Source organism: Pygocentrus nattereri, chromosome 7 (assembly GCF_015220715.1).
Source record: "Pygocentrus nattereri isolate fPygNat1 chromosome 7, fPygNat1.pri, whole genome shotgun sequence".
NCBI lineage: Eukaryota > Metazoa > Chordata > Actinopteri > Characiformes > Serrasalmidae > Pygocentrus > Pygocentrus nattereri.
The window spans coordinates 26,744,264-26,759,236 of record NC_051217.1 but is presented as its reverse complement, the minus strand read 5'-3'; the positions used below and the strand labels follow the sequence as shown (position 1 = coordinate 26,759,236).

At 42.2% G+C, this 14,973-nt stretch overlaps 1 protein-coding gene across 4 annotated transcripts in view; it reads left to right on the top strand.

The window, feature by feature from the left end:
* rasa2 (RAS p21 protein activator 2) overlaps positions 1-10,980 on the top strand; it is a 127,761-nt gene extending 116,781 nt beyond the window's left edge. For 3 of the 4 annotated variants that reach the window (XM_017686193.2, XM_017686191.2, XM_017686194.2), the window contains 5 exons: positions 4,727-4,809; positions 5,676-5,884; positions 7,395-7,498; positions 7,839-8,019; positions 8,757-10,980. In XM_017686193.2, coding sequence (XP_017541682.1) covers positions 4,727-4,809; positions 5,676-5,884; positions 7,395-7,498; positions 7,839-8,019; positions 8,757-8,787 — 608 coding nt within the window. In that variant the 3' untranslated portion in view covers positions 8,788-10,980. The remainder of the gene's footprint in view (positions 1-4,726; positions 4,810-5,675; positions 5,885-7,394; positions 7,499-7,838; positions 8,020-8,756) is intronic. The other variant, XM_017686192.2, reaches the window with a different exon arrangement.
* Positions 10,981-14,973: the final 3,993 nt, after the last annotated feature.

Below are 14,973 nucleotides of genomic sequence, written 5' to 3'. Positions count from 1 at the left end.
CACATACACACACACTCACACGTACACACACACATACACACATACACAGACTCACACACACAAACACACATACATACACACAATCACACAGACACGCACACACAGACACAAACACTCACACACACACACACACACACTCATGCACACACACATACACTCACACAAACACACACACTCGCACATACACACAGACTCACGTTGACACACACTCAGACACACACACTCCGACACACACTCACAGACACACACACTCTCTCACATACACAGACACACACTCACACATTCTCAGACACACTCATACACACAGACACACACACATACACATTCTCATGCACACACACACATTCGCACATACACACAGACTCACACTTACACATACACATACACACGCTCACACACTCACATACACACAGATACACTCACACACTCATACACATACACTCACACAGACACACACACTCGCACATACACACAGACTCACGTTGACACACATACTCAGACACACACACACTCCGACACACACTCACACAGACACACACACTCTCTCACATACTCAGACACACTCATATACACACACACAGACACACACTCACACATACACATTCTCATGCACACACACACACACTCGCACATACACACAGACTCACACTTACACACACACACAGACACACGCATACACACACACTCATACACACACGCATACACACAGACTCACACACTCCTACACACATACTCAAACACACACTCACGCGCACACACATACACACAGACTCACACATACAAACACATACACAGACTCACAGACTCAGACACAAAAACACATACACATACATTCACACACACATACACAATCACACAGACACATACACAGACTCACACACACAAACACACAGACACACACATACTCACACACACTCGCATATACACACAGACTCACATACACACACACACTCTCACATACACACACAGACACACACACATACACATTCTCTCACACACTCTTACACACTCACGTACACTCACATACACACACTCATACATACACACACTCACTCATACACACACTCACACATACACAGACTCGCATACTCATACACACACACACACAGACTCACAGATATACATACACATACACACCCACACTCATACACACTCACACATACACACACATACACAGACTCACACACACAAACACACAGACACACACATACTCACACACACTCGCATATACACACAGACTCACACTCACACAGACACACACACACACACTCACATATACACACAGACACACACTCACACATACACATTCTCACACCCTCATACACACACACACTCACGTACACTCACATACACACACTCATACATACACACACACACACACTCACATATATACATACACACCCACACTCATACACACTTACACGTACACACACACTCACACATACACACAGACACACTCATACACACACACATATACATACACACACACACACATTCCCACGCACTCATACACACACACTCACTCATACACACACACACACTCATGCACACAGACACACAGACTCACACACATACACTCATACGCATACACACACAGGCACACACAATCACACACTCTCACACACAGACACACACTCACACAGACATACACACACTCTCACACATACACAGAGACATACACATGCGCACGATCACACACACACATTCTGCAGCCACACACATCATTGACTGCACATTCTGCACTGTATTGTTGATGTAAGTGGTTCATCATCTGCTCCAGATGCATAAACAACTGCAGGAGCTCCTGAGATAAACATGAGACTTGGAGATCAGGAAGGCTGATCTAAACTGAGGGTCTTCAGGAGCCTGTACAGAGTGAATAAAGGAGTGAATATACCGTAACGTGAGCTCCCTCAGAGCATAGCGATGCTGTATACATGTGTAAACATCTATAAACTGAGAAGGATGTTGTGCAGGAGGAAAAGAGAACTCAGCAAATTCTTCACAGTTTAGTGTTTTTTCTGATGGAGCCTCAGAGTTGGAGCGCTGTGCTCATATCAGCATTACAGTCTGAGTTTATTCTTTTTATCAGACCGAAGTTTAGCACTTAGGGCTCTACTGTACTCGTTTAGGTGACGCTGGTCACTCGGACTGTAGAACTTGTCTGTGTGTCAGTCGGACCATCTTAATACAGGTGGAGCATCTCATTTGCACAGTGATTTTCTAAACTCACCCACTGCTGTTCAGCACTTTACTGAGCTCTCGACTCCCAGACCAATGATTCAGTGAATCCTGAACTCATGGAGGTTAGGGAACCAGCCCTGTGACCAGACAGTTTCGATCCCCAGTGCCCACACTACATGACTACACTACACATCTAACCCCCAACTGCTCCCCAGGTGCCGTGGATAGAGCTGCCCACTGCTCTGGGCAAGTGTGCTTACTGCCCCCTAGTGTGTGTGTTCATTAGTGTGTTTATGGTGTGTCACTGCACGGATGGGTTAAATGCGGAGGTGAAATTTCCTCGTTGTGGGACTAATAAGATTCTCTGAATCTAATTAATGTGTGATTAAACTCTGAAATCGAAGCTGCTGAGTCCTGCCTTCATTTGAATTTGATACTCACAACCTGCTGAGATCTGAACCCCTGAGACCACCCACGCTAAGCCTGCAGGATGGAATTTTGGTTTTAATGAGAATTGTGGTGTCCTCACTCTGCTTAATGAGGAGAGTCAGAGGTTAATGGAGTGAGGAGAACTCTGGATCATGAGGAGAACCGGCCTGATTCAGCAGGATGATATGAAGCACTTTAAGTCCACAGAGAAACTGATCAAAAATAAGTTTTTCACCTTTAAAAGTGTAAAAACTGCATCTAAAGACAGTCGTTCAATATACTTGTAGACACGGACCGCATGTTTCATTATAAAGAGAGCAGAAGGAGTCCATTTAACTGGATTTAGAGCCAAATACTGAATACAAATCACAGTTTTAATATTATTTTTTTCTTTTTTCTCTGTTCCAACTGATCAGATGTGTGAAAATATAAGTATTGTGACATTGTGAGTCCTGAAACCTTCTTACATTATTGCAATGTTCTGTTTTTGCTGTATCGCCCAGCTCCAATTCAACACATGATGCACTGATGTTTTGGCCAGAATCAAATTCTCAACTGGAAATATCTGTATTTATCAAGTCGTATAGATTTATTGCAGAATCTGCTGCTTTGTAAATAGTTCCTCCAACCACATTCGTGTATTCAGTGAATTTTTAATCATAATAATGAATCATAGCAAAATGCGTGGATCAGGTTCATTCATGAGGGAAATTAGAGATTTCATGATTAATTGAATCAAAGATTCAAATCACACTGATTCATGGTTAAATTTGTGATGTAATGATGCTTTAAATTCTTTCTTAAAGAATTAGATCTAATCGATTAATGAATAAAGTTGAGATTTTATTATTCTCTGCATTGTTTCTAAATGAGTCAAAGTGAATCATGGTGAATTTCATGATTTTATGATACCTTGAACTGATTTTGTCTAGAATCAAGTAAAATTAGATTTCACTGAATTATTTTCATCTTATTTTTTTGTGATGTTGTCTAATCGGTTCATTTTTTCATTCATAATGAAAAAGATTGGAGATTTCATTATTCATTGAATATTTTGTTTAAAGAATCAAGTCAAATTGAAATTTCATTATTCAATGATCACTTATCCAAAATTTTTGATCCAAAAATCAAATTGTGCAAAAATTTGAGACTTTGTGATTCATTTAATAATTTTTGAAGATTTGAATGGATTACGAGATTCACTGCCTGATTGCTGTACAGTGAAACATGAAGGCGAATGAGATAATCAGGTGAAAGGTCACCAGATAGCAGGGCTGAAAGACAGATGGACGGCTGCGTAGCGGACAGCAGAGCGTAACACCGACGTTAGTACAGAGTGTTCTGATTCCCAGCTGTGAGCTGTCGCCGTTTCTCACAGCCATGTTCAGTGATATTCACGCCGACTCCGACAGTAAAATCAGCAGAGCAGATAAAAATAGAGCCGTTCTGAGAGTGGAGTGTGTGGAACGAGGGGACTGTGTGTGTTTTGGCATTTAGTCAGAATTCCTGACTGTGTGAGTAAACCGTCTCCAGAGAGCGACTCTGCACGTACAGCCTGGCGCCGGCATGGATGACACCAGAACCTCCAGATTGATTTATATCACAGCAGCTACATCAACGTTTATCACATTTACACTGTTACCCTGAGATTAGAAATTGTGTCTGCAGCCCGGTTCACACTCCACACTAAAGTCTGACTGTCACTCAGTCCAGACACAGCATGATCAGACTCAACCTGCTCAGACACACAGGGCAGCGTGTCAAACTCACTCAAGGGCCACATGATTTAACTATCTAATGTTTATTAAAATATGGCCAAACATCAACAGCAAAACACAGGCACTAATAGTAGACCTTAAAATGTTAAGCTTTTTAACTAAAGAGTGCCTTGTACTGGTGGAACTGGGAGCTGTGGTGTAAATGTGGATGTATGTGGAGGTGAGACTGGTGCAAGTGCAGAACTATTGGTGGGACAAATTTGTGAAGGACTTTGGTTTTGAAAGTGCTACGTGAATAAAATGTACTTAATAATGATTTTGACTGGAGATAAGATGAATGAAGTGCTATAAATCAGTGTTTCTTCATGCAGTAACTGTGTGTGTGTGTGTTGCAGGGAAAGATGCACTGTGTGTTATTCCAGTGAAGAACATCCTGGGAGTGGAGAAACTGGACGAAAACACCTTCAACCGCAAAAATGTGAGCCGTGTTATTGTGTGAATCCATCATACAGATCTAACTCTGATAACTCTCTTTATAACTGTAAAAATATATGTATTTTAAAAGGTACACATGGCCAGTTACTGTGTCAGGTGTGTTGGTGGGCAGGATCTATAGATTAACTATAAATTAAATTGTATAATTTATACTATAAACTTCTCTGAAGGTCAGATTGAGTCTGTGTTACTGTAGAGTTTAGATGATGTTACTGTTATTACTGATGCACTAAACCTGAACTTTGGACACACTGGGCTGAAATCCAGCAAGAGCTGAAAATAAATAAAGTTCCCGTAAAATAAACTGAAATAAAATGATGACAGTGTGTAGCCACAGAACGTTCCTCTGAGAACAGCTGATCATCAACACGCTGAACTCCGTCACTGTAGATTTTTGCTCTTAATGGTCTGTGAAGGTTTTATTTATTTGGGGGCGTCAGCGCTGCAGGACTTACTTTATGGTTCTGCTGTCCTGTGTATCAAGACATTATTCTGGTTCTGTCAGACCTGCAGTGGAGACGTTCTTGGGTATCTTGAAGCTCCAAAGGAGCAAAGATGTTTAATCTAATATTCCTTGTAGAAACCACAAAATTGTTCCAAACGGTGGAGATTTTCACTGTAGCTCTGCTGATCAGGCTGTTTAATCATCTTCAGTCACTGTTTCTAATTTTAGCACTTGTAAAATGATCTGTTGTAGTATTTATTTGCTTGTTTTTCTTTTGGCTGAAACTGAAAGTAACATTTTACTCTAAAGTGTGTAGAAATGCAGAGAAAGTGTATTTCAGGCAGTTTTTTGTATTTTGGTGGGTTTGCTGTATGATGTCCGGTTTTGCTCCCTGTGTGTGTCAGATGTTCCAGGTGTTGCTGTCTGAAAGACCACTGTACGTCCAGGCAGGTAACTGTGTGGAGGCGTCCGAGTGGATCGAGGTGCTGAGTCAGGTCAGTCGCTGTAACCCAGGGCGACTCAGCAATTTCCACCCGTCCGCTTACGTCACGGGGATGTGGCTCTGCTGCAAGGAGACGACCGAAAATCTGCCCGGCTGCAGACCCTGTACCACGTACGCGCACGCACGCACACACACACACATTCACACACACACAAAAACACTGACACACATTCTTATGCACACACACACACACACTGACACACATTCTTACGCACACACAGATACACACACACACACACACACACTCACTCTCACACACTCACTCTCACCCCCCCCACACACACACTCACTGTCACGCTCACACACACACTCACTCGCACTCACTCACACACACACACACACACACACACACTCACTTGCACTCACACACACACACACACTCACTTGCACTCACACAATCACACACTCACTCACACACACACACACACACAGTGTGTGACTCCTCATGATCATATGAACATTATAGAGCATTTTAAATGAAACAGTAGAAGCCATATTGCCCCCTACGCTTCCTGTAGTGTATTACTGTCCGTCAGAGTGACTGTGTGGATCGTATGAACATTATAGAGCTTTTTAAATGAACCACTAGAAGCCATATCACCTCCTACGCTTCCTGTAGTCACTCACATAGGGGGCTATGACGGACTGTCATACACTACAGGAAGCGTAGGGGGCAATATGTCTTCTACTGTTTCATTTAAAAAGGCTCTATAATGTTCATATGATGCACACAGTCACTCTGATAGACTGTAATACACTACACGAAGCATAGGGGGCGATATGGCTTCTACTGTTTCATTTAAAACGCCTCTATAATAGTGTGTGTGTGTGAGTGAGTGTATGATTGTGTGAGTGCAAGTGAGTGTGTGTGTGTGTGTGTGAGTGCAAGTGAGTGTGTGTGAGCATGAGAGTGTGTGTGTGTGTGTGTGTGTGTGTGTGTGTGTGTGTGTGTGTGTGTGTGTGTGTGTGAGCATGAGAGTGAGTGTGTGTGGGGGGGGGGGGGTGAGAGTGTGTGCATGTGAGTGTGTATTACAGTCTGTCAGAGTGATTGTGTGGATCATATCAATATTTTAGAGCTTTTTAAATGAAACAGTAGAAGCCATATCGCCCCCTACGCTTCCTGTAGTGTATGACAGTCCGTCAGAGTGACTGTGTAGATCAAATGAACATTATAGAACTTTTAAAAGAAACAGTAGAAGCCGTATTGCCCCCTACGCTTCCTGTACTGTATTACAGTCCGTCAGAGTGACTGTGTGGATCATATAACCATTATAGAGCTTTTTAAATGAAACAGTAGAAGCCATATCGTCCTCTACCCTTCCTGTAGTGTATTACAGTCTGTCAGAGTGACTGTGTGGATCATATGAACATTATAGAGCTTTTTAAATGAAACAGTAGAAGCCATATTGCCCCCTACGCTTTGTGTCTGGTATTACAGTCTGTCAGAGTGACTGTGTGGATCATATGAACATTGTAAATGTTATAATTTTACTCTGACAGTTTGTACAGTGTATTTTTAATACACATTCATGTTGCTGTTATTTCGTCATTACATATTCATTTCAGAGCTGGTTGTTGTGTATCTGCTGGTGTTTGTGTGACGTCTGTGTTTGTTTTTTAGCAGCACGTTGGCGAACATCCAGCCAGAGATCGACTGTGACCGAGAGACGGAGAGGATCTTCTCTCTCTTCAGTGCCAGCCTGCCCCGCCTGCAGAAGATGGAGGGTGAGTGTGACCTACTGACCTGTCCAGAGGAAACCGCTCTGCTTTCACTTACATATAGGAAATATATACACAGTGTGGTATAAATATATACAGTTCAGTTCAGTGTGTTTACAGTACAGAGTCGGCGGATTAACGGAGACAAATAGTGAACAGCAGCAACACGTTTAGCGATTCATGGTGTGATGTGAGGTGTCGCAGCAGTGTTAGAATGTGATGTTTAGTTTGTGTTTGTGAATAACAGTGAGAACATGCAAAGAGGAATCAGACTGCATGTCTGTGTGTGTGTATGTGTGTCTGTGTGCACATCTGTGTGTGTGTGTGTGTGAACGCGTGTGCGCAGATGCGTGTGCAAGCATGTCTGTGTATCTGGGTCAGCAAAAGGAGCAGGAGGAGTACTCTGCCTTCATCATACAGGACCCGAAAGAGACCTTCCGCACCATTAAGGAGATCAGGGAGGTTCTAGAGGAGCTGAAGGCTCAGCACGCGGACACTGAGGCACTGACAGACCAGCCAGGCACCATGTGAGAGACTCAAACACACACACACACACACATACATAAACACACACACACTCACTCACTCACACACACATTTGACTTACATTACTTGTGAGGACTTCCACTGACTTTCAAGTGATTTCAAGAGATGACCAACAAAATGTCCTTACATGTGGTCCTCACAGGGATAGTAAGACAAGTACACACACACATTACTACATGTTTATTGAATTGCTGTTTACGCAGCAGGACAGTGATGTTACCAACTGTTACCAGATGTTAGGAATTGTGTGAGAAATTTAAAATCATATTAATTCACTGTGCTGAGAGGATAAACTGTTTTAACGTGCAGAGTGTAAACTTTCAGTCCAGACCAAGTCAGCGTTTGTGAGCAGACAAGTTCATTTAATGTGATTAGAATTTATTGTTCAGTCTTGTCCAGCAGATGGTTTGATGCTCATATTCACAGCATTTGTTGTTAGGACATGATGCAGGATATAATATTCCTAAAAATGTATTTAATGAAAAATTTTTATATAATTTACTATAAAATAAAAATAAAAATGAAATAATACACTCATATATATATATATATATACACACATATATATGACAATATGTTTGTGCTGTTTTATGACTGTTTATAAATTAACTCCAGGCTTTAAAGAAAAGACAGTAAAACTGACCTTCACTAAACTTTCAATAAGCAGGGTAAAATTATCTGATGAGCTGTTTGTTCTTCCTCTGTTTGTCTGCGTCAGTGAGAATCCCATCGTGGGAAAAACGTCATAACCAGCGGGGTGGGGGGGTGCAATGCATTTCCTGCCAGAGTGAAGTGTCCCGAGGAGGAGGACGTCCAGAAACTGCTCGGAGAATGTTCCTGTGCAAGAGAGGAGTGATAGAGTGGAAAGGAGAGAGTGACCGCAGGAGCGGCTGTGTCGGTCCAGTCTGAAGAACCGGAGGCCGTTCGAGAGTCTGTAAATGAGACTCTCTTGCCAAACAGTCCAATCAGTCCTAACGAGCGTTTCTGCGTCTTCACCCAATCACACCAAACAAACCCCCCAGTCAGCTCCTTCACCACTGCACGCTGCGACCAATCAGACGCTCCGTCTGAGGGAAAAATGGCTGCTAAGAAATGAAACTCCATTCTGTGATTTGTTTGTTTAGACTGCGTTACAGGAGAGATGATGATGATGATGATGATGATGGAACATTTAAAGGGAATCGCGCTTCGTCTCTGCTGTGTTTTCTCCTCCGGCTCATTTCTCTTTCCACCTCCGCTCGTCTGCGCAGCTCCAGACGGAGGAGTTGATCTGCCTTATTGAGTCTAATCAGTGGTTGTTCTTACAGTCCGACACCGTCTGTGGATTAACACAGAAGCACTTTAGATATTTGGAATTACTCCAGATGAGATTATTTTAGATACGTGGTATCATTTTTTCTTTTTTTCTGCTTTATCGATCAGTTAAATGATCATCTCTCATGTTCCTGTAGATAACAATTCATACTTTGTAGATTTTTAATAGCTATTTTTCTTATGCCAAAGAAGTTTTGTAGAGATTTTTGGTGGAACTGAAAAGGGTCTAAATGTAGTTTTGTTGTTTTTTTTTAATAGACTTCATATTTCTTCATGTATGTTCAGCCGAACGTGAAAACATTTTTATTGCTTATGAAGACACAATCAGGCCAGCTTCATGATTTTTTTGCACAAGCGTGAAAAGTTAAGGCTTTTTTTTCTGTCTTAATCACACTTTAACACTGTCGATCAATCAAAATCACTCTTATCATGTCCTGTAATAATCATGATAAACATTCCTGAGCACACATGCAATCATCTGCTCTTCTTTTGCACAATCAGCTTCAGCCCATTTCTGATATTTTGGCCTCATTTTTTATAATTGTTTGTACAGGCCAGTCAGTCCGTGATCATCCTTGGTCTGTCTGAAAGTGTCCAGACTGCAGCGTTTATTCCTCTATTAACCGAGTTTGTTTCCCTCTGCTGCCTCGATTCTTCTGGAACGCTTTACACCTGATTCTGAACATTGCTGTGAGGATCTGATTGAGCATTAGTGAGGTCAGGTACTGATGTTGGATGGTCAGTTCTGGGTCACTCCAGCTCATCCCAGAGGTACTGGAAGAAGCTCCATCACTCCAGAGAACGCAGTTCCAGTGCTCCACATCCCAGTGCTGGGGGGCTTTATACCCCTCTAGCCATTGCTGGGCGCAGGACATGGAGACCTCAGGATCACGTGCAGATGTCTGGACACTTCTGGACGGATCGGACGCTGAAATCATTTTTTAGATCTTCTAACAATCCCTTTGTTTTTAATGTATGTTATAAATGAAAGTTGTTTTTATTATTGAATGAACACAATGTGATTTATGATTTTGCTAAATGGTAAATTTAATGGTACGTTTGTCTCTGTGGTACTTTGAGTGACCCTCGCAGCATCCAGTCAAGGCATTTTAGCGGTACGGCTAGCTGTGTTTGTTCCAATGGACGCTGCCTTTCCCTGATGAATGATAATCACAGTAAATGAAGGATTCGCTCCAAATGCCCTCATTCGCTCATTTCACAGCACGTGCAGTTTAATCCCTGTTAAAAATGCATGATGAACCATGCAGTGGCCTTTTAGGACCCTCAGCACTGAAGCCGGGGGTCCACTGTTCAAATTTAGCACTTACTGTTTAAAGCGAATGCTGTACCTGTAAACGGTGCGTAAACGAACCCCGACTGGATCCGCAGAGGACCTGAATGAAGACACATTCCACTATATGATATTTCTGCAGTCGATCGTGTCATTTCGTCTGCAGACGTCGTCTGTTTTTAGCAGAAATCACAGGTAAACTCGTCCTAATCCACGTGTTGTTGTCTCCTTTTTGTTGTTATTTAAACATTTTTATATAAGTTTCTTAACAAAAACTCATGTTTCCTTTTTGCTTGCTCTTCAGAAATAATTTACAATAAAATCTTTTTTGCCAACATTTGATAGCTGTGTGGTTTTTGTCTGCTAAGCTAAGCTGAGCTGTCCAGCTACTCTGGAACTTTCTTTAGATTTTCTCAGCTTAAACTTCTTTAATGCTTTATATCAAAAGCTGTGTTTTGGGGTTACTTCTTCCTGCTGTGCTGCTTCAGCTCCTGTTCTGCTTTATTGTTGATCGTAGTTTCAGCATTTTGTTTGATTTTAAGCTTAAAGACCCACAGAGAAAAAAGATCCATGCTGCTTCAGCCTCCTGGGCACCTGCTGCTTATTTGAGGTGCCAGAACATAACAGCTGTACCATTTATAAATGGCTTTAACCCTCTGTGAGTCAAACGCCACTGAACTTCAGTCATTACAGCTGTGTGCGTCGTGTACAGTCTGTTTGGTGACAGGTAACACGAAGCCTGGAGTAACCAACCTGTTTCCAGCTGCTTTTCAAGCCTCATTCCAAATAAAAGCATTTTCAGTAGAAACGTTGGCCTCTTTTGACTCTTCTGCACAACGGAGACCCACAACGGAGTCACGCCTCAGGTCTGCAGTTGTGCTCATGTAACCCAGTAAAGAAACAAGTGGGGACTTCCGGTTGGCTAGCGGAATGGAGTAGTGGTGTTTTTTTGGGCTCCTGCCACACAACTTGTAATTGACCATCTATACACTCAAATGTACTGAAACTAGTGATTACGACCTGTTTGATTGTGTTTTACACATACTGCCAACCAATATGACTTCTAAATCAAGCAAACAGGACAAGAAAAAAGAACATGCTTCTGCCGCCGGTCCCGCTGTTGACAACGCTACGTTGGCTAGCATGCTAAACAACCTCACAGCAGACCTGCTAACCAATCCTGACTCTCTGTCTGCAAGATTTGAAAACAAGCTTGGTGCCATTGAAACGAAATTAGACGGGATCCAGTCTAAAGTGAACAATCATGAACAGCGAATTTCCGATGTGGAATCTGGGCTGAACGATCTACAGCGCCTAGAAGCTCAGGTGATTGCTCTGGCTGCGGATAACGTAAAGCTCAAAGCCAAGGTTCTAGATCTGGAGGGGAGAAGTAGGCGGTACAATCTTCGCCTCATAGGACTGCCTGAATCGATCGAAGGTACGAGGCCAACAGTGTTTTTTTCTAATCTTTTGGTTGAGGTACTGGGGAAAGATGTGTTGCCTTCCCCTCCGGAACTTGAGAGAGCCCACCGTGCGCTTAGAGACAAACCAGCCGAAGGAGGAAAGCCTAGAGCAGTGATCATTTGCTTTCACAAGTTTCAAACGAAGGAAGCAGTGATTCGTTCGGCCCGGCAAAGGCGAGGTGAGCTGAAGTACAATGATACGCCGATATACATTTACGAGGACTACAGCCCCGAACTCCTAGAACAACGCGCAGAATACAAAGATGTAATGCACCAACTCTACACTCTCCACCTCAAGCCCTCACTGCAGTATCCTGCGCGACTGTTTATCAGGTCGGAAAATTGCAAAAGATGGCGCCTGACATCAGTGAGGGCAGCAGAGCAGTTTCTGGCCACGTACGAGCCTGCTTCAAGAACGGAGGAGGACTGATTCAAGCCAAGGCCCAGCTGAGGTGATATATTGCTACCGTTTCCTTTTTTTCGTGAGATGGGCGAGTCGAATGCAGAGTCGGAGTACCGCTGACGTGAGTTTAAAAAAAAAAAAAATGCAGGTACAGAGAGTCTGCGACCACTTCTATGGTAGGCTATGCTTTTGTTTCATTTTTATTTTTCCACCGAGTGGTGTATGAGCATAAGCCTGGACTGCCTGTTCACTGCCTATGAAAAAGACTATGAACCTTAGTCACCTTTGTATCGTTACCCTTAGTGTTAGCGGTGTTTAATTGCTTACTGAAGCCCTATAATTTGTAGGCTAAACGTGCCTGAAACGGCGTGGAAAGTTGAACTCATTCTGTTCTGTTTTTTTTTTAGTTAGGCTATTGTTACTGTTTAGTCTATACTCACTCCTTTAAGTGTCATGCCGTGTAGAATGGTTGTATTTACTTGTTTATAACAAAACATTCTAATTATTGTGTGGTGGGAGAAGAGAGTGGATTAGAGCCCCGGGAGAATTTTGCTAAGTGAAGATGGCACGTTCGTGCAGGGATTGTGGGTATAAGGGGTTACTGGGAGTGGGTTGTACTGGAGACGGGTGGGGACAGGGTTTTTATTTTAATTATTTTATCTTTTCTTCCCCCCTTCCTTTCTTTTTCTTTTCCATCTCTCAGACACTGTGCTCTTGCATGTGCTCATTTTCCATGCATATTAATATCATGGTATATTATGCATACTTCACACAGAACTCACTGTTTGCATGGATAGTAAAAAGTCAGTGAGTAATATTCGTTTCATATCATGGAACGTCAAAGGGGCAAACCAAGCATTAAAAATAAATAAGATCATGTCTCATATTCAGGGGTTGAGAGGTGAGGTGGTGTTTTTGCAGGAGACACACCTGCGTACAGAGGAAGTTTTGCGTATTAAAAGGGGCCAGTTCACCCAACTATATCATTCCAAGTTCAAGGATAGGGCTAGGGGGGCCGCAATTCTAATTCAACGCCACATTCCCTTTGAGTTAGAAAAACTTGTAGCTGACTCATCTGGTAGGTTTGTTATAGTGTCAGGGCAGCTGTGTAACACCCCTGTCATCTTAGCCAGTGTTTATGCACCAAATTGGGATGATGATAAGTTTATATCCAAGTTTTTCACATCCATGCCCAATATTGACACTTACCATGTAATTATGGGGGGGATTTCAATTTTGTTCAGCATCCTAACTTAGACAGATCTTCAACCAGACCACATCCTCTTACAAAGTCGGCCAAACTACTTTCATCCACCGCAACACAGCTGGGTTTTTCAGATCCATGGAGGTTTAAATTTCCAGACAAAAAATCATTTTCTTTTTTTTCACCTGTCCATTATTCCTATTCTAGAATAGACTTCTTTCTCTTAGACAACAGATTACTCTCTAATATATGTTCATGTGACTACCACAGTATCATTATTTCAGATCACGCCCCTACTTCTCTAGACATACGTTTTCCAACTTATAGACCTCCTCTGAAACGATGGAGATTTAGTTCAAGTTTACTAGCTAATGACCTCTTTGTTGAGCATGCAACGACCACCTCTCAGGTATTTTTTACAATAAATGACACTCCAGACATGTCAAGGGGCACTTTATGGGAAACCTACAAAGCATATCTGAGAGGCTATGTAATTTCTTATACAGCTTATCTTAAGAAAACAAATGTGAAAAGACAGACAGAGTTAACACAAATGATCACTGAAGTTGATGATAATTATTCTACAAATCCAGATCCTGCACTCTACAAAAGACGGTTACAACTTCATTCCGAACTAGCTCTTTTAACCACCAATGAAGCAGAACTGCAGCTGCTTAAGTCCCAACAAAAATTCTTTGAGTCAGGAGATAAAGCTGGCAAACTCCTTGCCCAGCAGTCCAGAGCAGCCGCTGCCTCTAGACTAATCCCAACCATAAAATCACCATCAGGTATCACCCTTATTGACCCAAAAAGTATAAATGAAACATTTGCAAAATTCTATTCTGACCTATATGCATCTGACCACCCTCAGTTAAACACACCCAATGTACTCAATAATATTGTTTTCCCCACAATAGAACAGGAGTGGGTAGAAAAGTTAGCTAGCCCAACATCTCCATCTGAGGTTGTAAGTGCTATTAGAGCTTTACAAAGTGGTAAGTCACCGGGTCCAGATGGTTTCACAGTAGAATTTTATAAGGAATTTTCCCCACTTCTTTCTAAGATCTTAAGTGATGTATATAATGAAGCATTGTCTGTTGGCCGACTACCCCCAACTTTAAATAATGCTACTATTTCTCTTTTGTTAAAAAAGGATAAGGATCCACTACTTTGTAGTAGCTTCAGACCCATATCGCTCTTAAATGTTGATTACAAGATTCTTGCTAAACTATTATCCTTTCGTCTCCAACAGATTCTACC